This window comes from Crinia signifera, chromosome 7 (genome assembly GCF_055691185.1).
Source record: "Crinia signifera chromosome 7, ASM5569118v1, whole genome shotgun sequence".
In the NCBI taxonomy this organism is placed as follows: Eukaryota; Metazoa; Chordata; class Amphibia; order Anura; family Myobatrachidae; genus Crinia; species Crinia signifera.
In genome coordinates this window covers 88,475,056-88,500,379 of record NC_139223.1, presented here as the reverse complement: position 1 = coordinate 88,500,379, position 25,324 = coordinate 88,475,056, and the positions used below count along the sequence as shown (strand labels likewise).

Sequence of the window (25,324 nt, the reverse complement as noted above, 5' to 3'; positions counted from 1 at the left end):
AATGGAGTCCAGAGGTCGCTGTGGACGCACTGCCGGTTACTCTCGCGGGGACCGGGAGTGATGACGTCGTTGTCGTGCCTCCAGCCGTAAAGTGAGGAGCCGCTGCCGAGTGTGGTCCGAGCTGCGTGCGCCGTGATGCCGCCTAAGAAAGCTCAGGCGCCGACAACCACCAAGAAGACTGATCAGAAAAAGAAGGAGAAGATCATCGAGGTGACCCAAGCTCATCCCACACGTTCCCCCTGTGTACATCTCCCGCAGGACCGGCACCTCATGTCAGTGTCACCATGGTGCCGTGGCCTGATCGCTGGCCCATACGGGGAGGGTTCACGGCTGCCAGATATGCGCAACCTGTCTCCATAGCTTCCCTTTTGCTGGGACTAGAGTGGCTGGTTGTGTCTTTTGGTTGGGAGGGGGGGGGGGACGGGGACAGATGTTCGGGGACTAGTTGGGATCCATGTGGCACAGCTCTCTCCCCCCACTCTGTGTCTCTCTAGGAGTTGATAACACTTGTAAAGCAGTTTGTGTAATCCGTTGTTTCCTGTGGTACCATGTAGCTGCTTCCTGTCCCCACAGGCACCGGTCTGCTTTCTTTGATCCAATGCATGTTAAGAATCTTTAATTCGAAAATCTGAAATGCTTAAATATCTACGTTGAGATAGTGACACATTTTGTTTTCTGATGGTTGGCTGTAGACAAACTTTGTTTCATGAACAATATTATTCTGTTCGAAAATCTTCATGCTGTATGTAGAATGTATTGTAATGAATGCTGGATGCTTACTGTACATCCACATGGTCACAGAATGGTTTATTTACAATTGTAAAGCGGGAAGGGATCCGCTGCGCAATACAAGAAATAGTAAATAAATAGCTAGAAGTCCTTTAGTTTTGGTTAAGCCAGAACTTGATCTAAAGCCAACCCATGTAAGTAATGTGAGCTGATAACACACATTGTTATATTGGGGAAGCAGTCATTAGGTAGACCACTATAGGTCAGCAGTCGCTAGGATGACACTTTAAATAGGTCGACATGAGGTTTTCATGGTTTTTTGTTTAAAAAAGAGGTGGTTTTTCATACATTACTATCCGAGTAAGAATATAATAGTGGTCCCAAAGCATGGCAATCGAAGCTGTACATTTATATGATGTCCATGTTGACATAAGTCAACATAGACCCACAAAAATGAAAACCTCATGTTGATGCCACTGATGGCTGTCTAGTCCCTGTGCAGCTCAGTGACTATATGTTCCCTGTGTGATAACTGTACTGTCTCTGCTTGTATTGCCTGTATGGTTGTTGCGGTGACCAGTGGCGTTGCTGATGGCTGCCTTGGCGCTGTGCAGCTCGGCAAGTATATGTTCTCTGTGTAAATAACTGCACTATCTCTACCTGTATTGTTGCCTGTCTGGCTGTGCCAATGACCAGTGGTGCTGCTGATGGCTGCCTAGGTGCTGTGCAGCTCAGCCCATAATACGTTCCCGTGTCTCCCCTGTACATGTCCCTCACCCTCCCCAGGGTATATGTAGCATATATCTGTACTGTCACTGTCTTTACTGTTACCTACCAGGCTATTGCACAGCAATCCAAATCAAATTCCTAGTATACGCAAGTATGCCTGACCAGTAAAGCGGATTCGGACCTTTTTCCTGTTGACCTATTTAATGTGTTTATTCTAGTGGCTGTCGACCTAATGACCCATACCCATTCTATTGTTGCTTTAATAAGCAGGCAGGCTAATATTTTAGTATGTGAAAATACAATACCACAGAATCCAGAGTAAAACTGTCAAATATTCGAGTACTGTCACAAGATGACCCTGTGTTTTGTCTTTAGGCCTTAGTGATTCTGGAAATGATCTACTACTCTGCTCAAGTGCCCAGTGGTCACATGGTGTCCTGTGATTTAGTGATATTGTCACTGGTTTCTTCTGCCAAGTGGCAGATCTGTAGTTTGTCCGGTCATGATTGATAAGAAGAGCCTAATTTTGCAGAGGTGGTTTGCAGGCCTTAAATGTTTCTAGCAGTCTGTTTTAATAAGTAACATACTTAAATATTTTGGTTTGTCTGTATTGCTCAGATATTGATGCAGTTACCTCAGGAACAAATGAGCATTACTGAAGGACCTCTAGATCAAACTGTAAAAGTTGCTACAAAATTTATTCCAAGTGTTTTCATCAACTTTACCGAGGCCAATCCCAGGGCATTTCTTTTTATCCAGATTTTCGTGATCAACAAAATTCTGAATCCTGGCATTGTCAAGATCCCCCGGAAACCTCACCATGCTGGGAACTGCTGTGAAGCAGTCCTTAAGTAGGGGTGGCGAGCTGGTGCATAACTGCACACTTGCACAACCTTATTTATTGCAAGGCAGCAGAATCGAAAACCAGTGGCACCAGCACGCCTAGTTGGGAATGTACACTTACATTTGAGTCCTAATAAATGTATACATTGTCCTTTTATAAGGTAGTTCTCAAATCCCAGGGACTCTGTAGAAGGACTTTAAAATGCCGGAGATCACTCTTCTCCTCAAAGAAACAAAAAAGACCACACAACTCTCATAGTGCGTATCAGATAGAACGGTAAACCACAAATAAAGTCACTTTACTCAAATGAGTGAAGAGCTGTACCAAAGGAGGTGGTCTCTCCTACGCATGAGTAAATCACGTGTTTGTATAGTAGGGATGCAATGTAACGCCTTTCTTCAAACATCTCCTTTATAGATGCGAGCACAGGGATATATTCCTCCAAAAACATACAATTATGCAACCATCATGGTGCGTATTACATGAAATAATATTTAAATAGATGAAAACAGATGAGGTAGGTGTAACTGTGTACAAGAAGAGGGCCTCTTTTAGGCCTGGGTTGAGCACGTCTTTATACCAGAAACAGGCAAATCCTTATTCCATAGTTGCCTCTGAAAAATAAAAATAACCTCATAGTGTAAACACAACACAGTAATAAAAAAAAATATATATATATATATATAACAGAATTCTTTGTACCGTATGGGGCCTTATAATATAAGGCATTTGTGATCATCTATCAGGTGGGGGATGTTAGTATGCAGGTAACACCATCCAGAAGTCAGTCAACAAAACGTATGTTATACAGGTTCCCACATGGTTGCAGAGCAAGCTTCTGTACCACCAACACGTTTTGGCTATCTCAAAGCCTTCCTCAGGGTGTACAGAAGTGTGGTACTTTATGTCCTAATTATACCCATGTAAGGAAACACCTTCTTCCTCCCTCTCTGGGGGTGGTGACCTGTTTGTGGTTCTAATTAATCTAATATAGCTCAATGACCACTGTATTTTACAGGTTATTAATAAAACAAGATAAAAGATGAAAATTCTCCTTAAATAAACACTTCCGTTATTACCGGACTGGAAGTCATCATGGCCATGGAACGCATGTTATTTCCTCCCCAGCTCAAACGGACTTAGTTCCTCCTTTTGTGTATAACATTTTGAGGTCCGTGGATTTAGGCAGAATATGCACTCTTGAGACATGCATCTGCCTGTTGCCGGCAGACCTCTCTATCGCAGGGAACAGGTAGCGATTCTGGAAGTTAGTGCCAGAAGTCACCATGCGTTCCACTTGTGGAGCACAGGAGGGGAGTGGCTATCCATTCCACACTCCCAGAACACTGCCAACTTCCAATATTAGTAGCATTTATTTTGTGGTGGGATACGGTCGTATTGTTGACCCGACTTTGGTCGACGGGGTTCTAGGTCGAAAGGTGTCTAGGTCGACATGGGACAAGTTCGACAAATGCGTTAGGTCGACATGGGTTTTTTCACTGTTTTATTGAGCCAACATGTGCCGTCAGGCGGTGTTTCATGCCCTACCATGCACTAGGGCGTGGTGGGAGAATAAAATAGTGTGCCAGGCACCGTGCCCCAAGCGAGCTATGCAAGGGGCTGCTGTTGACTTCCAACTGTGTCCATGTCGACTGTCGACATTCGGGTAAAAAAACAGGGAAAAAACCCATGTCAACCTCTCAACCTAGTCCCATGTCGACATTGCTGCCTGTCGACCTAAGTTGGGTCGACAATACAATCCACACCCTTTTGCGGAGGGGCGGGCCTGAATGTTGCTTGTGTACAATTGGTTTATGGAACGCAGAAAATATATAGGGTATAGGAAAGAGTGGGAACCTTTCATTTGAGGAGAAATTTGAAAATTCATATGAAGTGCAGTTATAGGAACCATTTGATTTTGAAGTCATTATTTAGTCCTTTTGGTTCCAAAGTTTCCACCTCCTATGTCTTTTTCATTTCAGATTTTGCTAGTGCACTTTCAGTGCCTTTTATTCTCCAGTTGCCTTCAATCCTTTTTTTATAGAGTTTGGGGGTGGCCCTGCGCTCACCTTCTGATATGTGTGTAGTACTAATCCCAGAATCGAGTGATTACACTGTTTAAAAATAAAGATTGCAACACACATACAGTGATTGCGAAAACCCCCCAAAATGATGGGTCCCTGGGACCCCTCACTTACAAAAATCTGGGTCCTACTTGACCTTTTCTGGGTCCCAACAGAATAAAGCCTCCTCTCCCCATCCCCAGCATGGCACATACAGATGCCTACTCCTCTCTTCCATATGGCATATACCCTGAGCCAAGGGCCAGCCTGAGCCTATTTTTTTTGGTAAGCAAACATAGATTTGGGCACCCCAAAATTGTGGCTATTGTGGGTTGGGGGGTAATCAATTGGCAATTTGCCCACTCACATAAAGCAAGATACACATATACTAGAAAAAGGCATAATGTCAGAATAGGGACACCTGTGCTGCAGCAATCAGGATTCTGCCCCTGTCTATTGTTTCTAGAGCAAAATTAAAAGTAATGGCAGCAGGAACAGGAGGGATAGGGTGAGTGAAATCCCAGCAGAGTCTATAGGCTCCTTTCCTACAGGCAGCTCTGCCTGTTAAGAGGTAATTGGTGAGCTGCAGCCTCTCTGCCAGCCGTGCAGTGAGGGGAGGAGGGGACAAGCGGGCCAATAACAGCCAGCACTCAGAGCCTGGAGGAGATGACAGTGACACACAAGAGAGCAGCACCGCGAGGTAGGAGAGGAGGAGGGAAGTCTGCAGCCCGAGTCCTGCTAGCAATAAATCCCCTTACATGACACAGCCAAGCAGACTGCTAAATGGACCACGCACCCCTCTTACCTCTACTTCCTGCCCAGGTCTGCTCCGTCCTCACTGTCACACCTCCTTGGTTCTGGCCCCCAATGCTGTTTTCAGTTCCTCGTGCTCCGTCCTCACACCAGCTGCAGCTCTGTTCCCCTGCTGAGCAGCTGCTTCTGGTGTTGGCTCCAGCCGTCTGTTGTTGAGGCGCAGTGCAGGAGCCAGCTTACGCGGCTTCCGTGCACTGCTGCCTATGACTCTGCGGTGACAGGGACCCTTTCATTTTTGCGCCCAGCAGATGTGTGAAGCGGCCGTCACGCTGTGTCTTCTCCACAGTCGCATCACAATTGAGGGGGAAACGGATCCCTCCGCCCTTGTCACACATATTAACACGGCGTGCACGCCGAAATGGGCGGAGCGAGTCCCAGGGGACCCAGCCATTCATAAAAAATGAGTCCCTGGTGCTCAAAAGTGGGTAAAATACTCGCTATAGCGAGTATTTGCGAACCCTGACATATCAGAAGGTGAGCGCAGGGCCACCCCCAAACTCTACAATACCTCAAGAGTGTGGACACACTCTAGCCCCGCAGCCCCCTTCGCTCAAACAGGTATCTATAGCGCGGACAAATCCGTACTTTATTCTGCAATAATCCTTTTTTTATACCTAAAATAGATTATATGCCATCTAATGAACAATTGGGCCACTGTTTTTTGATTCTGTATTCATTTATTGTGATAGTGTATGATTTATCAGAAGCTGCACCTTATCTGAAGCGCAGAGACCATACACCAGTATTTCTTGGTTATTGCAAGGCAGAAAAGGGTCAATTTGCATTTTGATCCCAATATCCCAAGATTGGAGGCACCAGTCCCGGGATAGAAATGCTGGAGATTGTTTTTTTTTTTTCCAGGATACCATCTCTCTTCGAATCATAATCACCATTCTAGATGTGCAAAATACATTTTATTAGGTGACTAATTAGGTGGATTGTATCCAATCAGGTGTGGCATTTTACAATCTTCCACATGGCAAATGCGAGACTACAGTACAGCATTCTCTGCTTTCCCAGCAGAAAATAAACAACGATAAACAATATTTAATAAACTAATTTGTCAAATAAATTTTTTGTAAAAATCTGAGATGGTTGGTGGGCATTTCATTTTTTCTTTTTGGGGGGGGGGGGGGTGATCTGGAATGACCTACATTCAAAATGGTAGAAAAGCTTGGCTTGCAAACGTTCAATCTATAGGGAACCAGTCATGGTTACACAAGGAGGACTACCAGATTGCAAAGGTTTTTGTTGGCTCTATAATATGTTGCCCCAGCAATGTTGTCCAGGGGCCAGGAAAATGGAAAAGTGAGAGAAAATAAGTGAGGATATGTAATTGGATAAGGTTTATGAAGGTTATGTGGGCGGTCCTGGAATTTGATAAACTTGACTGAAGGTCATGCTTGAAGTTTTGGGCATTCCACCGAGTGGGTGCAGCCAGAAGAAAGTCCTGCAGTTGTAAATGGGAGCAAATAAAAGAAAATAATATGCAATCTCTGATTTCCGAGTGCCCTGTGCCGTAAGTAGGCGGACAGCTGACATCTGGTGATGTCAGCTGCCCGCACCTGCGTCACCGGGGCCGGGCAATTACCATGGGAACACCTAGCGTTTTTATGGAGAAACGCTGGGAGTTCCCATGGGCTGCGCCCCCCCCCCCCCCAGCCTCACTACTAGGTGCGAGTGGGATAGTGAACATGTAGTTTGCCGTGCCCGCTAGCACCCTGCATCTGCACATGCGCAGAAATGTGCCCACGCAGTCGCAAAACATCAGCACCCCGCAGGGGGCTGAACCAATCAGGATAAACCCCCATAGTGTCATCCTAGCAGTGTACTGTCCTGCCACCCCCCCCCCCCCACACACACACACACACACACACACACACACACACACACACACACACACCTAACCTGACTCCGTCTCCTAAGCCTTACTGAGCAACCACAGCATCTAAACCCCTACTTACCTCCTGATGAGTTCTGATAATCAAACGCCGGATAATCTGTTTTGTACCTGTATAAATATTAGCAATGTAATTATACACACACACATATATTTTCATTCATTCCAATTTTGAGCGTATCCATTGTAATGAGAGGAGGGAACACATCACAGCACAGTCCCTGGTATCTGAACACTCCTGAATGGACACAAGTTTTGTGTGCACACGTGCAGAGATTTGCAACCGAATCCAGAATGAGCTTTCTGGCTGTTAAAATCTCAGCATATCTATCAGGACATTATACTCTAAATAACCTTTTTTTTTCTTTCCATTTTTCATGAAGGACAAGACATTTGGACTTAAGAACAAGAAAGGAGCCAAGCAGCAAAAATTCATCAAAAATGTTACTCATCAGGTGAAGTTTGAGTTGGGCGTAGTAAGTAGAACGATTGCCATTTGTTTTTACTAAAGCTGCAATCCCCTGAAACATCGAATTATTTTATTTATTTATATTTTCATGACTTTGGTTAACACTAAAATGAAAGTTACGTTTTAAATAAGCTTTGACTGGCAAGTTTCTAGCCAGATTATTTAAAAGTTAATGAAGATAGAAAAACTTTCCTTAATATTTGCAAATAATATATATAATTTTATAGGTATTTCCGATTTTCTCTTGTATAGCCAATAAACTTCTTTAAATGGTCCTGCAAATGGTCATATCAGACAGTCGCATTGTATGCTTAAAATGCCCAATGCCCAACCTCCCAACTCCATTGAAGAATGTACGCACTGAGCTAAAAATAGGTCATTGTGTTCAGACTGCACAGTAATTGGGCAATCTGATAATCCATTCCTGTTTGACATGACAAAAATAAAACATCTGTCCCAGAGTTGAAGTGTTTGGTTTCTGCAAGCCATTCTGACACATATTTTCTCAGTGGTCAAGTGCTTGTCACAAATTCATATATTTTAAGTGTCATAAGCTTACCTCATCAGTCAGACTATAAACAATGAATGGAAAGCAGATTTTGGAGAAAGCCTAAGGAAAAAAGCAACTCCATGTGTCGTCTTACAGGTAACCACAGTGATTTGTTCTTAAAGAAAAATTAAATACAAAATCATTTTGCGGGATTATAGCTTTAAGTATCTTAAAAAAAACAGTGCAATCATAAGGAATAGGATCCATTTGACACAGAGCTGTACTGAAATTGATGGACTCTTTTCTGTATCATTTAGGTGGTGCAGCCAGAAGGTGAAAAGAAAAACAAAAAGGATGACAAAAAGAAGGAACTGCAAGAACTCAATGACCTATTTAAACCGGTAGTAGCTGCACAAAAGGTCAGCAAAGGTAGATACACCCTGCATGCTTTAAGCATTGAGACCTACAAATGGCGCGGATGTTAAGGCATGTAAAGGATAACGTGCTGTATCTGGTTAGGTTTTTCTCTACTCCCTTCTCTAAGCCTTTTCAATCACCCAGTATAACGAATTGAGATATATCTATCTATCTCCCTCTCGCAAGTCTTCTCATGAAAGTGTAAATCCAGAGTTTAAACTCTGGATTTATACTTTCATGAGCAGACTGGTGAGTGCTGTTATTCCCTCTTTTGGGATTTCTGGGTATGCAATTGGGAGTGCTGACTCATGCTACTACACAAGTATTTGCTTTCCAGTATATGCATTGGGTCCTTGTATGGCTCGCCTCCTAGAGTGTAACCTTCGTAGTGCGCCCACCATGGCTGCCTCATCTGGTGCGCTTGTGGATGGGATGAAAAATACATGGACCTGAGTATTCACTGAAATCACCCATTTTTGGCTAATTTCTTTTAGGGGTGATCTATTCCACCCAGGGTAATCCTACGCAGAGCGCCTAAAATGGCTGCCGCACCTGGTACCTTGTCAGGGTGGAGTACATAACTCATGGAAGTTATTATCCAAAATGCTGCACCAATCCTGCATTATGCTTAAGGGTTTCTTTTTTCTGTTACTCTACTGCCAATTTCCTCTGTATTATGTGCATTGATTTTTAATGTCTGTAAAGAGCCTTGCGTCCTGTTGGAGAAAGTGCGCTATATAAATTATACTTACTTACAGTACTCTCTAAAGGCACCCCAGCGGATGCCTGCAAATATGTTATATGTGAGATGCTGCATAAGGAAATCTACAGGAGGGGGGTGCCTGCTGTAAGTGATTTATACCCCTTTCACACCGAGCAGCAAATTGTCTTTGGCAAATTTCAACCCGGTAATTTGATGAATAATGAGGCCTACACTTGCAGCGATATACAGGCATTTTCTAAGCATTTTCTAAGCAATCTCACTAGATCACTTGGAAAATGCCCTTACAGTACATCGCTGTGTGTGAAGGGGCAACATTGATAGCGATGCAAGGTGCAGGGCCGTGCAATGGCGCAACAACAGATCACTCAGCACACAGCGCTGACACATTGCTGTGTGCTGAGCGATCATGCTGAAGTGTTCTGAGCAATCTACACATGTGTAGGCCCCTTAACACGGGTATTTTCTTCAGTGCGAAAGGGTCAACCCTGGTATTAAATCATAGGTAGTCGATAATGCTCTTCTCCAGGTTCGGTGACCCGGGATTTAGGACCCGCTTTGTGACCCTTTCGCACCGAAGAAATACCCGTGTTATTCAAAAAATGTCCAGGTAATTTGCTGCTTGGTGGGTAAGAGGGTTAGAATGCACCCGGCAAAATGATGCTGGCTAATTGCCAAGTCACAGGTCTGAAAGGGGTATTATACGATGTTCTAGGGAAGAGAGGACACGCTTGTAAGCAGGTGGGGGGAGGGGAGCTGGTCTTGGTGCATGAATGCACAGGAACCTTTTTAGAATGATTTATTCCACTGCAAAAAAAAATTATTCTTATTTACAAAGCCTGGGCTTTTTTTTTAATAAATGGATGCAGGTGCACTTGACCAGTATCGAACTGAATAAAGACATAGGGGAGTATTCATGTACGCTGCGTTAAAAACATGTATACTCACCTTTCTGGCATACCAATGGGCGGTATCTGGGGCTCCAGCGATGCTGTCTTCTGATACCATTGTTTTGACACAATTACTTTTTTAAAAAGTGACAGTTCGGTAGTTATTTTGGCTTAAGGGTGCTTTGAAAAAGTCATGGAGACCCAAAGGATCTTGGCCTTATGTGTTCTTGAAATAGTGAAGTCTCTTTAAACCACATCCTGCTACCTATAGGATTGAGTGTTCCTTTGAAAATGTTGCCCAATTTGGCTTACTCCCTTTGTGTTCTATCCGGAGTGAACTTTCTATTCCATGGAACATGTTTGTGCATGTCATTGTTTTGATTTTTACATATTTTCCATTTTGATATACTTAGGTGTTGATCCGAAATCGGTAGTATGTGCGTTCTACAAGCAAGGCCAATGCACTAAAGGCGATAAGTGCAAATTCTCCCATGATCTGTCTTTAGAAAGGAAGTGTGAAAAGAGAAGTCTTTATGTTGATGGTAGAGATGATGAGCTTGAAAAAGGTGAGAGCTGTAGCCTGTCTGTATTTACAAAGCTATTGTATCTGGCACAGGTGACCATGTATTCTCATGTCTGCTTTTTCTGTGTACAGATACAATGGACATGTGGGATGAGAAAAAGTTGGAGGAGGTGGTGAACAAAAAGCACGGTGAAGCAGAGAAGAAGAAGCCCAAAACTCAAATAGTATGTTGTCTATAGGTATACTGTACATAGAAGTAACATAGTAGTTAAGGTTGAAAAAAGATGTTCGTCCACCGAGTTCAACCTATCTGACTTGTAACTACTGATTTGAGTAAGTCCTATCTATAGGGTTCCCTTAGTTGCCCAAAATGTATCCAGTTTTGATTTAAGTTCAATAACAGTAGTTGCTGTAACCACCCCCACTGGCAATGAGTTCCAGTATTTTACTGCTCTAATGGTGAAGAATCCTCTTCTTAATTCAGTACGGATTTTATTTTCCTCGAGCCTCAGTACATCCCTGCATGTCCTAAGTATAGGCCTGTTAGTGAGCAAATCATCTCCCAGTTCCATATGATTCCCAATCCTGTATTTGAACATACTAATCATATCACCTCTCAACCTCAGTTTCTCCAGTGAAATCATATTCAGCCTGGTTAATCTATCTTTGTTTTCTAGTGATCCAAGACCTATTACTAGCTTAGTCGCCCTTCTCTGTACCTGTTCCAATTCATTTATGTCCTTCCTAAGGTGAGGTGCCCAGAACTGAACACAATATTCTAAGTGTGGTCTCACCAATGCCTTGTAAAGAGGCACTATCACATTGGCATACCTTGAATCCATTCCCCTTTTAATGCATGCCAGTGTCCGGTTTGCTTTTGCTTCTGCACTTGAGCAAGTCCTTCTCTACAGCAGAATTCCCTATAATAACTCTATTTAGCCTACAAGTAGCTTGTTCATTTTTGTTCCCATAATGAATTACTTTACATTTATCAACATTACCTGCATTTTAACCTTTTCAGTTTAATTAAGTCACTTTGTAGTGTATTCCCATCCTCTCCTGAGTTAATTTCCTTACTCAATTTTATGTCGTCTGCAAATATTGCCATTTTACTCACTATGAGCCAGATGTACTAAGCTTCAAAAGTGATAAAATAAAGAGTGATAAACTGCCAGCCAATCAGCTCCTAACTTCCATGTCACAGACTGTGTTTGAAAAATGTCAGGCATGAGCTGATTGGTTGTTTATCACTCTCCTTTTATCATTTTTGAAGCTTGGTGCATCTGGCTCTATCTCACTTCCTATATCATTAATGAATATATTAAAAAAGGTGGGTCCCAATATTGAACCTTGTGGGACTCCACTTTGGACATTGCTAAAGGTGCCCATTCACGGTGCGTTAGCATCTACTACAAAAAGCATACAATGTGCTACAGCACCGCGTATCTGCACCTTAAGTTTGATTGGAGAAGGTAGGTTGACCTAAATCTGTTTGCGTGTTCCTTTCTTGATGTAGGCTACTACTTATAGGAAATAAACTGTTGCAAATGGCAAAAACGGCTTTTTATTTTTGGGGTACAAGATATTTTTATGACTGAAGTTGTTCATTTCCAGGAGTCCTCTAAAACCTAAATAAATAACCTGAATTTTACATGTTCTCTTTGTAGGCATTATTTAAATTTTTTTTTTTTTTTTTTTTTTTTACTTTTTTAACATAATTAGAGTTCCTTCTAGGATTTGTTGTGGGCATTCCCGGGCCCCAACATCACAGAAGGGGTGGTCCTGGGCTGCTAATCTCACAAAAGGGGTGTGCCCGGGCCGCCGCCATCACTTAAGGGGGTGCGCCTGGTCCCTCCGAAGTCTCTGCACTGTCGGAGAAGCACCGGGCATCGCCATCTATGGCGGTGCTGGGTTTCCCAGTGCACACCGGTGGGGTCGGAGACGGGCTCTTTCAACGGGGCTGCCAGAGGGGCAGGGCACATTTTGCCCTTTAAAAAACGTGCAGGGAGCAGCGCCCCGCTAAAACAGCCTAGCGGGAACACTAATAATGTAATACATCCTTTTCATATCATTCTCTTACCTGACTTATTTCAATGTCCTTCTCTATAATAGGGCCTGCCACAACTTTTTATACTTGGAGTTATGTGATCCAATGCTCCTATTTGACGCAGGATAGATGCGATGCAATTCTTATATTTGGCGCAGGAGGGATGTGATGTGGCACTGCTGTTTGGCGCAGGAGATATGCAATGCTGCTATTTGTATACTGGAGGGATGCGATGCAGCACTGCAATTTTGCGCAGGAGGGATGCAATGCAGAGCTGCAATGTGGCACAGGAGGGATTCAATGTGGCGCTGTTTGCAGCAGGAGGGATGCAATGCGGCGCTGATTAGCGCAGGAGAGATGCAATACTTCTATTTGACAAAGGAGGGATGCAATGCGGTTATATTATTTGGCACTGGAGAGGTGCAATTTGGCAATGCTGTCAGGTGCAGGACAGGTGCGATGCTGCTATTGGCTCAGGAGGGATGTGAGGCGGTTTGACACTGCTGTTTGCTGCAGGAGAGGTGCGATGCGGTACTGCTTTTTGCACTGGAGAGCCACGATGCAACAAAACCATTTAAAGCAATCTTATGCCAACGCGCTCATGTGCCATAGAGTTTGTATAAGGCTTAATCTAGACTCTGTGTTGGCCGTGCTCTCCAGGTTTTTCTATGACATTTCATGTTTTTCGCTTTTTTTCTATAATACTCATGGTGTACACTGGGACAGTGGGGTGTGGGTGGATCCACCAGCGACAGGCATCAAGGAGATTCAATTTCTTTTGGATGCAGCCCAGGCTCCTCCTCCACGCCCCCCTAGGCTTCAGTTGCTCCTTGATGCCGTTAGGCACAGGTCAGGAGACTGCCAGGAGAGGGCTCTGTGCCCTAACTTAAAAAAAAAAAAAAATTTCAACTTCAGGAGACAGCCACCGTCTGGCAGCTGCTCCTGCCTGACTGGGTCCGACGCTAGTCTCTATGGCCAGACACACCGGACACCTCGCAGCACACCGAGGTGCCGCTTCCAGTAAGGTAAGCGGATCCCGACTCCTACAGAGCGGGACACCGAGCGGCGATAGCTGCCGGGGAAAGGGTGCATTCCCCGGCGATCCTGGCAGCAGGCACCCGGTTTTCTCCGCGCGGCCGCTAGACCACCAGGATAGCTGTACTGGGGAGCGCCATCTTAGATAGCGCAGAGCACTGGGGTTTCCAGGAGGAGGCGGGAAGATCCTCAGCTTCCGCCTCCATACTACAGCGCTGTCAATCACGCTTCCCTCACTGAGCTCTGCTTCTCCCCGTCTCCGCAGCATCTGAACGCCATTACAGCACAGCGCTGAGAGGGAGAAGTGCACCCAGACTCCTGCTTCTCTGCAAACCAGGACCAGGTTTTTTCTTTCGCTAAAACATTGATATCAAGCTATTGTAGCGCTGATACTCTGTATATATTTCTGTATGCATGAATTTTCTTAAACCTTAACCCTAGCTTATTTGATAGGGCTTAAGTTTTCTAAGACTGTCTGTATTTCTTTAAATATAGCCTGTTATTGTCAGACCTTGTGTGGGGGCTTGTGACTTTTATAATATGTCACAGAAAGGGAAGCCCACGGCAAAACCTTCAAAGGGTACTGCTCCCAGGCTGCACGCTTATACATGTGGTAATTGTAAGGATCATTTCTCCTCAGAGGCACAGACAGACCCAGGTTTGTGTGACCGTTGCTCTGTAAATGCCCCCCCAGCTATCAGTACACCTGTACAGGGGTCCACTGAGCCAGCTTGGGCAATCACTCTCTCTTCTGCAATGAGAGATTTAGCCACATAGTTAGCTGCAGCCAGGTCACACACATCTGCTGCCGAAGTGGCCACAACATAAACTGTGCCAACTGTGTCTGACTAGAACAGGCCTTGGTTCAGGGTTTATCCTCTTCCATCCAGGGTCTGGTACAAGTGTCCAGCTCCCTTCAATCTATCCTGAAGGCACCAGTTAGACGCAGGGCTCTACCTACTGTACTGCCTTAACAGGATGACACGGATGGAGATGATACTGGGGATGACGGTATTATAGGCACTGATGATGATCAAGGAAGACCGTATGACTATGTCACGGGTTGATGCACTTATCAAAGTGGTTCGTTCCTCTCTTAAGGTTCAGGAGGATCAGATGCTCCTGTTTTCAAAAAGAAGAAAAAGATAGCAGTATTCCATCCCAGCACAGATCTGGATAAGGTATTATGAGGCCTGGGCTCATCCACTACCGTTCCAGGGACGCCCCCCAGCCCGGTTTTTCAAAACAGGCCTGCCACAAGACCAGGACAGATTAGAAGCTCTCTCCACCTCCATTCAATCCCTTCTGGACAGGAATTTCATAGTTTCGGTACCCACCTGTCAACAGGGAAAGGGGTTTTACTCAAACCTCTTCTTGGTTGGGAAACCGGATGGCTCCTATCGACCCATCCTCAATCTGAAACATCTCAACAAGTTTATCAAGGTGCCCAGGTTCAGGATGGAGTCCCTCCGGTCAATCCTCCAGGCACTGGAGCCGGGAGACTTTGACGTCTCTAGACATCATGGATGCATACCTGCATGTACCAATCAGAGAGGATTGCCAATGCTTCCTGCGGTTTGCAGTCCAGAACTCTCATTATCAGTTCACAGCGTTACCGTTCGGCCTTTCGACAGCCCCAAGGGTCAGCGGGAATCAAGAACCAGACCTTTCCCTTGTCCAATCGGACAAGGATCTCCTTCTCTTGGTGGCTCGTCAATTCTCGGCTCACGCGTGGGAAATTCTGACCACCGATGCCAGCCTCAGAGGTTGGGGAGCAGTGCCAGGCCCACACTCCTTTCATGGTCATTGGTCAAAGGTGGAAGCAAAACTCCACATACAGATGGGGCAGGTCCCATCTTTGCAGGGGATGGCGCCGCCAGCGCCATCTCTATAGCGAGAAGGGGACGCGCGCGCGCGCGCGTCCCCTTCCGACGGCGCTTCCAGTGCTTCCCCGGGTCACTGCCGCCTGCCCGTACACCCCCCCCCCTAACCCTGTCCTTCTCCCTGAAGCGGAGACAGGGTTCCCGTTGCACGCGCGTCTCAGTCAGATGGTGAGGCAGGCAGCGGTGACGTTCTGGCAATTCCCCAGCAAAGAAGAGGCCTGCCCCATCTGTAAACATCCTAGAGATACGTGCCATTTCTCGAGCCCTCATCGAAGCGCAACACCTGGTCCAGTGAAGGCCAGTAAAAGTCCAATCGGACAACGCCACGTATATAAATCACCAGGGAGGAACCAGGAATGCGGTAGAGGTACTCCCTCTACTACAGTGGGCAGAGAATCACCTTCTTGCGCTCTCGGCAGTCCACATTTCCGGAATAGGAAACTGGGAGGCCGACTTCTTAAGCAGACAGGACATACAATCAGGAGAGTGGAGTCTTCATGAGGATGTATACGAACAGATTGTGGAACGCTGGGGCCTACCTCAGATAGATCTAATGGCGTCCAGATACAACCACAAGTTACCTCGTTACGGAGCTCGCTCAAGGGACCCAGGAGCAGTGTTGACAGAAGCCCTATCAGCTCCTTGGCCATTCTCCCTGATTTATGTATTTCCCCCAGTGGCCCTCCTTCCGCGACTACCGTTCAACCTAGAACTAGCAACGTTCATACTTCTGGCACCATACTGGTGAGAAGAGGCTGGTTCACGGATCTACTAGCATTGTCCCTAGAACCTCCATGGCATCTTCCACTGAAACAGGATTACGTGTTTGACGGCGTGGCGATGAAACGCAGATTTTGAGGGCCAAGGGGTTTGCTCCAGGAGTGGTTCAGACCATGTTAGCCGCAAGAAAACCCTCATCTTCGCGGGTCTACCACCGCGTGTGGAAGTCCTTCTACACTTGGTGTGCTCAAAGAGATTTTTTCACCTCAGGAATTCCGTCTCTCCAGGGTCTTGGCTTTTCTTCAATCTGGTTTGGAGTTGGGGCTACATCTGGCATCTCTTGGTGCAGGTGTCAGCACTTTCTGTGCTTTTTCAAAGACGACTTGCAAAGAGAATGGCTGTTCAAACTTTGGTACTTATGTAATATCTGGGCTCCCGTTTTTCTTATGAGACCGCGTCCCCTCGCGGGGCTCGCTGCGCTTGCCATGCTTCGGGCACGGTGGCTCGCTGCGCTCGCCACACTATATAAAATCAACTCCATGCGTAGTTGGATAGTAGGGGTATGAAAAAATGGGGTGCATTTAACATGGGAGCCCAGATAATACATAAGTACCCAAACTTTTTTACAAGGAGTTTTACACGTGCAAACCCCATTTATTCCACCTACTCAACCATGGGACCTACCTTTGGTCTTATCAGCCATTCAAGGTTCACCGTTTGAACCTTTGGAAATCTGTAGACATCCGATGGCTATACTGGAAAACTTTATTTTTATTGGCAATTGCCTCTGCTCGACGGGTATCGGAGCTATCCGCATTGTCACATGTTTCACCCTATCCTGTTTTTCACACAGATAGGGCCGTTCTACATACTCGAAGGGAATTTCTCCCTAAGGTTGTTACACGTTTTCACCTAAACCAAAATATAGTTGTTCCTGCATTTTCACCTTCAGAGGACTTGTCAGAGCTATGCTCTTTAGATGTTGTTCGAGCGTTCCGAATTTATGTATGCAGCTCAGGTGCGTCCCACCCTTTGAGGGTACAGCTTTGGGATGCCCCACTGTCCCAGTGTCCACCATGAGTATGATAGAAAAAAGTGGATTTTGGTCCTACCTGGAAAATCCTTTTTTCTGAATCCATGGTGGACACTGGGCGCCCACCCTCACGCACGGTGCTGACAATGAGAGGTGTGGTTTTTTTTTTGTTGTTTTTTTTTTGCTTTACTTCTGTGTGTGTGGTTTTCTATCCTTTCTCTTCCAGTCCCTACTGGGCTAGCTTTGAAACAACTGAAGCCTAGGGGAAGTGTGGAGAAGGAGGAGCCTGGGCTGCATCCAAAAGAAATTGAATCTCTTTGGTGCCTATCGCCGGTGGCTCCACCCACACCCCACTGTCCCAGTGTCCACCATGGATTCAGAAAAAAGGATTTTACAGGTAGGACCAAAATCCACTTCTTCTTTTTTTTTTTTTTTTTTCTTCTTTTTTTTTTTTTCTTCTTTTTTTTATTATGGTTTCAACGTAGCTGATATTTACCTTGGATGTTCACTTGGATCTGGAGAGCTATATTTTTAAAGTCAACCGAAAAATAAAGTTTCATTGTACATTTAGACTTTTATTCCTTCTAAATTGATTTATTTCAATAAAAAAACATTGTTTAAAAAAATATGTAAAATATCTAAAACTAACAAAGGAAATGTGGTGTTTTGTGTTCAAGTACATGATAGATAGATAAATAAATAGAAGCCACTTCATGTTGTTCCAGGTTTGCAAATTCTTTCTTGATGCGATAGAAAACAACAAATATGGCTGGTTCTGGGTCTGCCCTGGTGGAGGCGACGTCTGCATGTACCGTCACGCTCTGCCCTCTGGATTTGTGTTAAAGAAAGACAAACAGAAAGAAGAAAAAGATGATGAAGTTTCACTAGAAGATTTGATAGAAAAGGAGGTATGTACAGGCCATCTGCAGCACACTGAGCAGCTTTGGGGTGTTAAGTTCACATCACATCAGAAGGTAAAAGTAGGCTCTTCCACAAAAGTGCTGCCTGTGCAAAGTACTAGTGCGTATCGGATATTCTACCTTTCCTAAAATGTTTCAATAATCGGAGCTCGCAATCCAAAAAGGTATTTCAACCAATTAGTCTAAAGCAAGAAGCAGAAAGCTCAGTAGCTTAGAGAAAAAAAAGATGGTAGAATAATTCTGTGTTTTATGGTAGCTGAAAGCCGATCTCCTAACCAAGGGGATATTCCAGTTTGTCATTTTGCTGTATGCTGAAACCTTGACATTACTATTAACATTCTTTTTTGTAATTGTAGCGTGCAGCACTTGGGCCAAATGTTACCAGGATCACCTTAGAATCATTTCTTTCTTGGAAAAAACGAAAGAGGCAAGATAGAATAATAAAATCTGAAGAAGAAATGGAAAGAAGAAAGGCAGATTTTAAAGCCGGAAAATCCTTAGGGGTACGCAGTATTCTTATGTTATATTATTGTACATTGACTTTACCGTCTCCTGTGTTTGTGTGGCATATGGCTTCCAGTTGCCCTGTGATAGTGAGCAGGTCTGTGTTCTCTCTCTAGATCAGTGGTCGTGAAGTATTTGAATTTCGGCCTGAGCTTGTGGATGACGATGATGAAGAAGCAGATGACACTCATTATACAGCTGAAGTAGATGAAGATGAGGTAAATTTTTGCAGTAACAAATCTCCCGACATGTAATTTCATGAAATCCATACAATGAAACCTCTTCCACATATATGCCACAAAATGCCACCATCTTCACACTTTGGGTGGTATTCAATCTGTGACGGTGGGTTGTCAAATCTGCTGCCGTTTTTCGACAATACGAGGCCTTTTCACTGATGCACAGACTTTCCGACAGTCGGAACATTAAATTCCGACTGTCTAGTGTCAGAAGCTGGCGAAAACATCTGGGGTTTCGACTGTCAGAATCCCCCCACCTTAGTGGTAAAATCAGGACCAAAACAAGGTTAGTTGGGAGCTATGCTTACCCTCCTTTGGGTGTTTTCCCATATATTTTCAGTAATTGCATTGGTTGCTGGTTTCTCATATCTTGCGCTATGTTAAAAATGTTTGCACACCCTTGAATTGATCTGTTGGGCACCATCTAATGGCCACAACTCTTGAATTCCACCCATAGAGGGAAGGAGCAGTATTGGCCTTTTATTATATAAGGTATACTACTCTTCCTAATGATTGAAGGCTCATCTGGTTTTAAAGTCCTGGACCCCAGGGAGTATATTTACTAAAGTGCAGGTATACATGGAGATGTTGCCCACATCCAATTCTACTTCTCCATTATCTAGCACCTTCTAGAATATAATAGCTAGAATATGTCTTTTTTACATCTACAAACTCACTCTCTCCCAGGTGACTTCGTGCAGCAGCCAAATAGTTCACCTCAGACCATTAGTTTCGGTCTTAGACCTAAAATTGGAGGAGAAGCAGATACTCACGGGAGTTAAGATAGATCAAGTACAAAAGGGTACTTTATGGTAACAGATCACTGGGAGATTGGAATATGCTCGTTTTATTTTTTTTCACATTCCACCTCTGTAAAGACTACTTGTTACTAGAAGCTCATCTCGCAAAGAGATCAGTGACCTATGCAAGTGTCCTTCTCTTAGATGAAAACCTGACTAAAAGGCAGACTGATATTACTACAGGTGTTGTGTGCATTGTTTCAGTTATAGTGGGTCAGAGCGTGTGTAATAAGGAGAAGGTGTTAATGAAGTGAGGCGCATTGAGTGTATATATTTTAAGAAATGATTTACTTTTTATTTGTACAGACTGAAACTTCCGATATTAAAGATATAGATTTGAGCCGATTTGTTCTTAAAGATGTTGATGACACAGGAATTACAGTGGCCAGCCTGGAGCGGTTCAGCACTTATCAGCACACAGCGACTGATAAAGATGGTAGGTTCATCTAACATGCATCTTTATGGAAGATTCTTTATTACTTTGTGTCTAGCCCTTCGTTCCACCTGGTATGTACACCCTTGGGTAGACATTACAAATCGCGGTTCTCCTGAGCTCATTTTCGCATTTATTATATTAGTTATACGAATGTCTAGATTTCTTGATTAACGCTGTTGGGTGTATACAGGGAAGGTAAAGGCTGCTGGTTGTACATATCCCTTATGGTTGCTTATCTTTGCAGCGGTGGGGTGCCACCTTGCAGCCCTGTCAGCAGTAGTTGGCTCCACGTTAGGCACCGGGTGAGGGAAGCAGGAGAGGCTGGGATATTTTCCTCTGAAATTAACAGCAGCTGGGAGATTATCTTCCGGAAGCTGCAGGTGGACGTTTGGTTGTGTCTGATAAGTCAGCGATTTTTTTTTTTTTTTTTTTTTTTAATATAAATAATACTGTACCAAAACTTATGTACAGTATTGTGAATTTCACCTTGTTTGGAACAATATGAAATTCTGAAACCCAGCAATAGTCTTCACACACGTCTGTGTCGGTTTTACATAGACACATAAGAATACTGAAGGGCATCGACTGTAAACAATGCTTGGTCCTCTCACACTAGGGGGGCAACTAGCAAATTACTTTCTATGTGAGAGTGTCCCCTTGAGCTCTGACATTCTTCGTAATTCATGCGTTCCCATGATTCAGCGCACTGAATCGAGCATGTCAAACCACATTAAACACATTTAGTCCCATCCTTTTTTTTTTTTTTTTTTTTTTTTTTTAATATAAATAATACTGTACCAAAACTTATGTACAGTATTGTGAATTTCACCTTGTTTGGAACAATATGAAATTCTGAAACCCAGCAATAGTCTTCACACACGTCTGTGTCGGTTTTACATAGACACATAAGAATACTGAAGGGCATCGACTGTAAACAATGCTTGGTCCTCTCACACTAGGGGGGCAACTAGCAAATTACTTTCTATGTGAGAGTGTCCCCTTGAGCTCTGACATTCTTCGTAATTCATGCGTTCCCATGATTCAGCGCACTGAATCGAGCATGTCAAACCACATTAAACACATTTAGTCCCATCCTTTTTTTTTTTTTTTTTTTTTTTTTTTTAAAGTATTTTAGGTGTTAACTTGCTAAATAACAAATGTTTTGTTCCTCAAAGACTTTAACCTTTTTAACCTGACTTTCTGCACTTTTCTCCATTATCCTTGTTTTTTTTCCTTTTCTCCTCTTTTTGATGCCCTGCCTTCACTCTTAACTTTCTATGGCAGCCACTTGATTGCCAACTTATTCTATCAGCCCAGTTTCCATTGTTCGCCTCTCATACTTGCTCTCTTCTCTCCGTCCCTTTTTTTCTATTTTGATAGACTTAGAACTCCAAACTGCTTGTTGCCAGTAGAAAATGCAGTAGACTGGAAGTGTAATTGTTGTCTTTCAAATGTTTGCATAGCTTTGAACATATAAGTTCAGCTAAGGAGTTAGAGCAGAGATGGCTAACCTTAACACTCCAGCTGTTGTTGAACTACAAATACGAGCATGCCCTACATAATTTTTAGCATGGCCAAATAGCAAACATGTAGCAGAGCATGCTGGGATGTGTAGTTCAATAACAGCTGGAGTATCAAGGTTAGCCATCACTGAGTTAGAGCAACACCTAATAGCCTTCTCCAGATTTATAGACGGTCTGTTAGGGGCTACACGGACGGTGTAATGGTTAGCATTACGGCCTCATGGCACTGAGTTCATGGGTTTAAGTTCCCAAAATGGGCAAAACTGTGTGGAGTATGTATATTCTCCCCGTGCTTGCGTGGGTTTTCTCCTACATTCCAAAAAAATACTGGAAGGTTAATGGTCTCCCACTAAAATTAACCCTAGAATGAATGTGGTATTGTGTACATGTAGTAGCGAATATAAATTTGTAAGCTCCACTGGGGCAGGGACTGATGTAAATGTTCTCTGTGAAGCGCTGCGGAATATGTTTGCACTAAATAACTGATAATAAAATAGGGTGGTCTTCATTGAAATCTTCCTTTAATGGATTCTTACCAAATCTTATTTTATCTTCCTTCAGACATAAAGTTAAATGAAGCTTCTGGAGGTGAAATCCGAAACGGTGACTTGAATGATTATGAAGAACTAAGTGAAGAGGATCAGGAAAATAATTTTATGGATGCTGTCCCTGTTGATGAAAATCTTTTTACTGGAGAAGATCTGGACGAACTTGAGGAACAGCTGAATACGCTTGACGAATGAATACTGATATTAACATCATTAGGATATTCAGACTGTAAAGCTTCATCAAGTTTTTTTGGGGGATGATGGAAACTTTTATGTCCCTTACAGCTCCTGAAATGCACATCAGAAACTAAATCAAAGAAAACATTCTTGTGATGTAATTTTGACCACTGTGAAGTGGTCAGACTATAGGAATGACAAATAAAAGATCTCATTTGGATGGATGTGATTTATTTTATTTAAATACATTGTGTTTTATGTTTGCTATCTGTCTTGATTTAATAAAAATGTAAGGCAAACCTTTTCATAAGTCTTATCACACTAAATATGAGATGGCATTAAGCATCACCTTATTTATGTACAAAGTCATCATCCTTTACAATAGGACTTCAGTCAGCATATTGATGTGGAGGTATGTCACCTCATTGTTATATACTGTAAAAAGTCATATGAAACTGTATCATTCTTTTGTTCTGCCTTTGTGCTGATGCATTGCACATACCCATGTAGGCCACCCCTACTTCCCCCTTTCCTAATGCCATCCTATTCAGTCTCCATCTATACTGATGTGTCTTGCAGCCAATTCGAGAATAAATCATTTTGTAAACTTTTTCTCTTTTCTTTTACAGAAGTAGAGTTTGTGATTTCTATATATAATTGAGATCAATAATAGTGGGTACTTATGTATTATCTGGGCTCCCATATTAAATGCACCCCATTTTTTCATACCCCTACTATCCAACTACGCATGGAGTTGATTTTATATAGTGTAGCGAGCCACCGTGCCCGAAGCGTGGCGAGTGCACGCGGTCTCATAAGAAAAACGGGAGCCCAGATATTACATAAGTACCTAATAGTGTTTTTATATATTTTCTTGGTTTGCATGATTTGTTTCAATTGCAACTGGTACATATGCTGCTAAGTAAAAACATGTCACACTTAAAAGGTTAGCGCCTAGACAAAATGGCATGTACTTATTGAAATAAAATTTTACATGCCCCTGCCCCAGTTTTTAGAATGCGCCTTGAAGAGCTGGTCACTTGCTCTGGAATTCCAGAGTATTTTCAATTTTATTTCTTTAATGTAAAACTTTTTATATAGTTCTTTGTCAACAGGCCACTGTAAGCCTGCACCGTGGGAGCTGGCAGTGGGACCTAGTCCCACCCTTCGGGTTCTGGAGCCTGCGACCCTGGCTGCAAGGGACATAGGTCTCTAGTTACCTTGCATCCCACCGCACACTGTGGCAATGGAACCCCAGCAGCTAGCTAAAGATGAATGTCTGGTAAGTATTGCCCAGGTCCCTGCATAGCGGGTTCTGAGGTAAAAAATGATGGTATTCACATTAGTCTTTGGGAGAAGAGGCACTTTCAGGTGCACTCAAATCCCCTGCAGCGGCACACCCTCTCCCCACTGCTTTGGTCTCCTCAATACTGCCCGCTGTTCCCATAGGCTGCTAAGGTGTGAACGGAGCAATGTGCAGTGCGGCAGGCCACATTTTACACTTGGCCGCCAGCACATGCTGTGGGAGGTGGAGTAACAAAAGATGAGGCCCCTGTTCCCTAAATTTTCACAGACCAATGATGGCATATCACCATTTTGTACTGCTTGTGATATTTCTACACAACAGGCTCCGATAAAAGACTGGCTGCCAGGTTGGGTGTCAACGTTACCTGGAGTCATGTCAGATGTGTCTGCTCAGCTAGCATTGTCTAGCCAGAGCAGAGAGGTTGCTAGACCTAGTCCTGAACCAGTTTGGGGCAAGGCTCTTGCAAATGCCGAAGTCCAAGGAAAATTGCTTTCCCTAAGTGGTGGTTGTCATCCTATCCTTTTCCTTCAGAGAACAGGGTTGGGTAGGAAATGCCAAATATGGTTGATGCTTCTGTTTCACTTCTCACAAAGAAGACACTTCTGCCGATTCCTGCAGCTACCTCACTAAAGGATCCAGCAGATCGGAGATTAGTAACTACTTGAAGAACATTTATTCCACTGCAGGGACACTATGGCCTGCTTTGGGGGATTCATGGTTTAACAATTGAAGCTTGGGCAGATACAATTTCTGCTAGCTTACAGGATGGTTTGCATATATCCCGGTTGAGCACGTTAGCTGAGAATATATGGGAGTCTGCTGTGTATCTTGGTGAGGCTACAAGATATCGTGGTATACTTAATTCTCACATCTTGGCTATGGCTGTTTCAGCAAGAGGAGCCTTATAGTTAAAGCAGTGGAATCGGAGGGGTATCTGCTCAGGGCTGCTGGCGGGTAGGGAAGAGGAGGAGAGTAGCAAAGACATGGTGCCAACTGCTGGAAGAAAAGAGGGTCCCAGCGGCAGAAGATTAGGGAGTTCAGGTAGTTGCTCTGCAGACTGGAGGGAAGGAAGGGGAAAAAGTCTGAGGGGAACCCGGAACTATAGATTGCGTACAGCGCTACAGTGAGGTGAGTTAGTCCTGAGTGTTCCCCCAAAAGAAGCCTTCATTTTTAGCACAGGATGCCAGTTTAGTAGATAATACACACCCCCTGAAGCCTGACAATACCCCCCCCCCCCCTCACAGCACTCACCATACACTCCTCTCATCCCCACAGCCAAACTCAGCAACCTTACTCTGACTATACACCCCCCACTCCGCAGCCTAACTATACACCCCCACTCCGCAGCCTAACTATACACCCCACAGCCTAACCCTAACCATACATCCCTCAGCCCAACCATTCACCACCCACCTGCAGCCTAACCCCTCTCCACAGCCTAAGCCTAACCATATACTCCCCTCCACTGCTGAACCATCCACCCCCCCTTGCAGCCTATAACTAACCACACAGGCACACACCTTGCAGCCTATAACACTAACCACACAGGAATACACTTTGCAACA

At 44.1% G+C, this 25,324-nt stretch overlaps 1 protein-coding gene across 1 annotated transcript; it reads left to right on the top strand.

Moving 5' to 3' along the window:
• The first annotated feature begins 21 nt into the window (after positions 1-21).
• Positions 22-22,673, top strand: ZC3H15 (zinc finger CCCH-type containing 15). Its single transcript, XM_083153475.1, has 10 exons — positions 22-210; positions 7,462-7,533; positions 8,355-8,466; positions 10,479-10,631; positions 10,721-10,812; positions 18,032-18,214; positions 18,583-18,729; positions 18,847-18,948; positions 20,076-20,205; positions 22,290-22,673. Exons 1-10 carry the CDS (start codon positions 136-138, stop codon positions 22,469-22,471), a joined length of 1,248 nt encoding a protein of 415 aa, XP_083009601.1. The 5' UTR covers positions 22-135; the 3' UTR covers positions 22,472-22,673.
• The last annotated feature ends 2,651 nt before the right edge of the window (positions 22,674-25,324 follow it).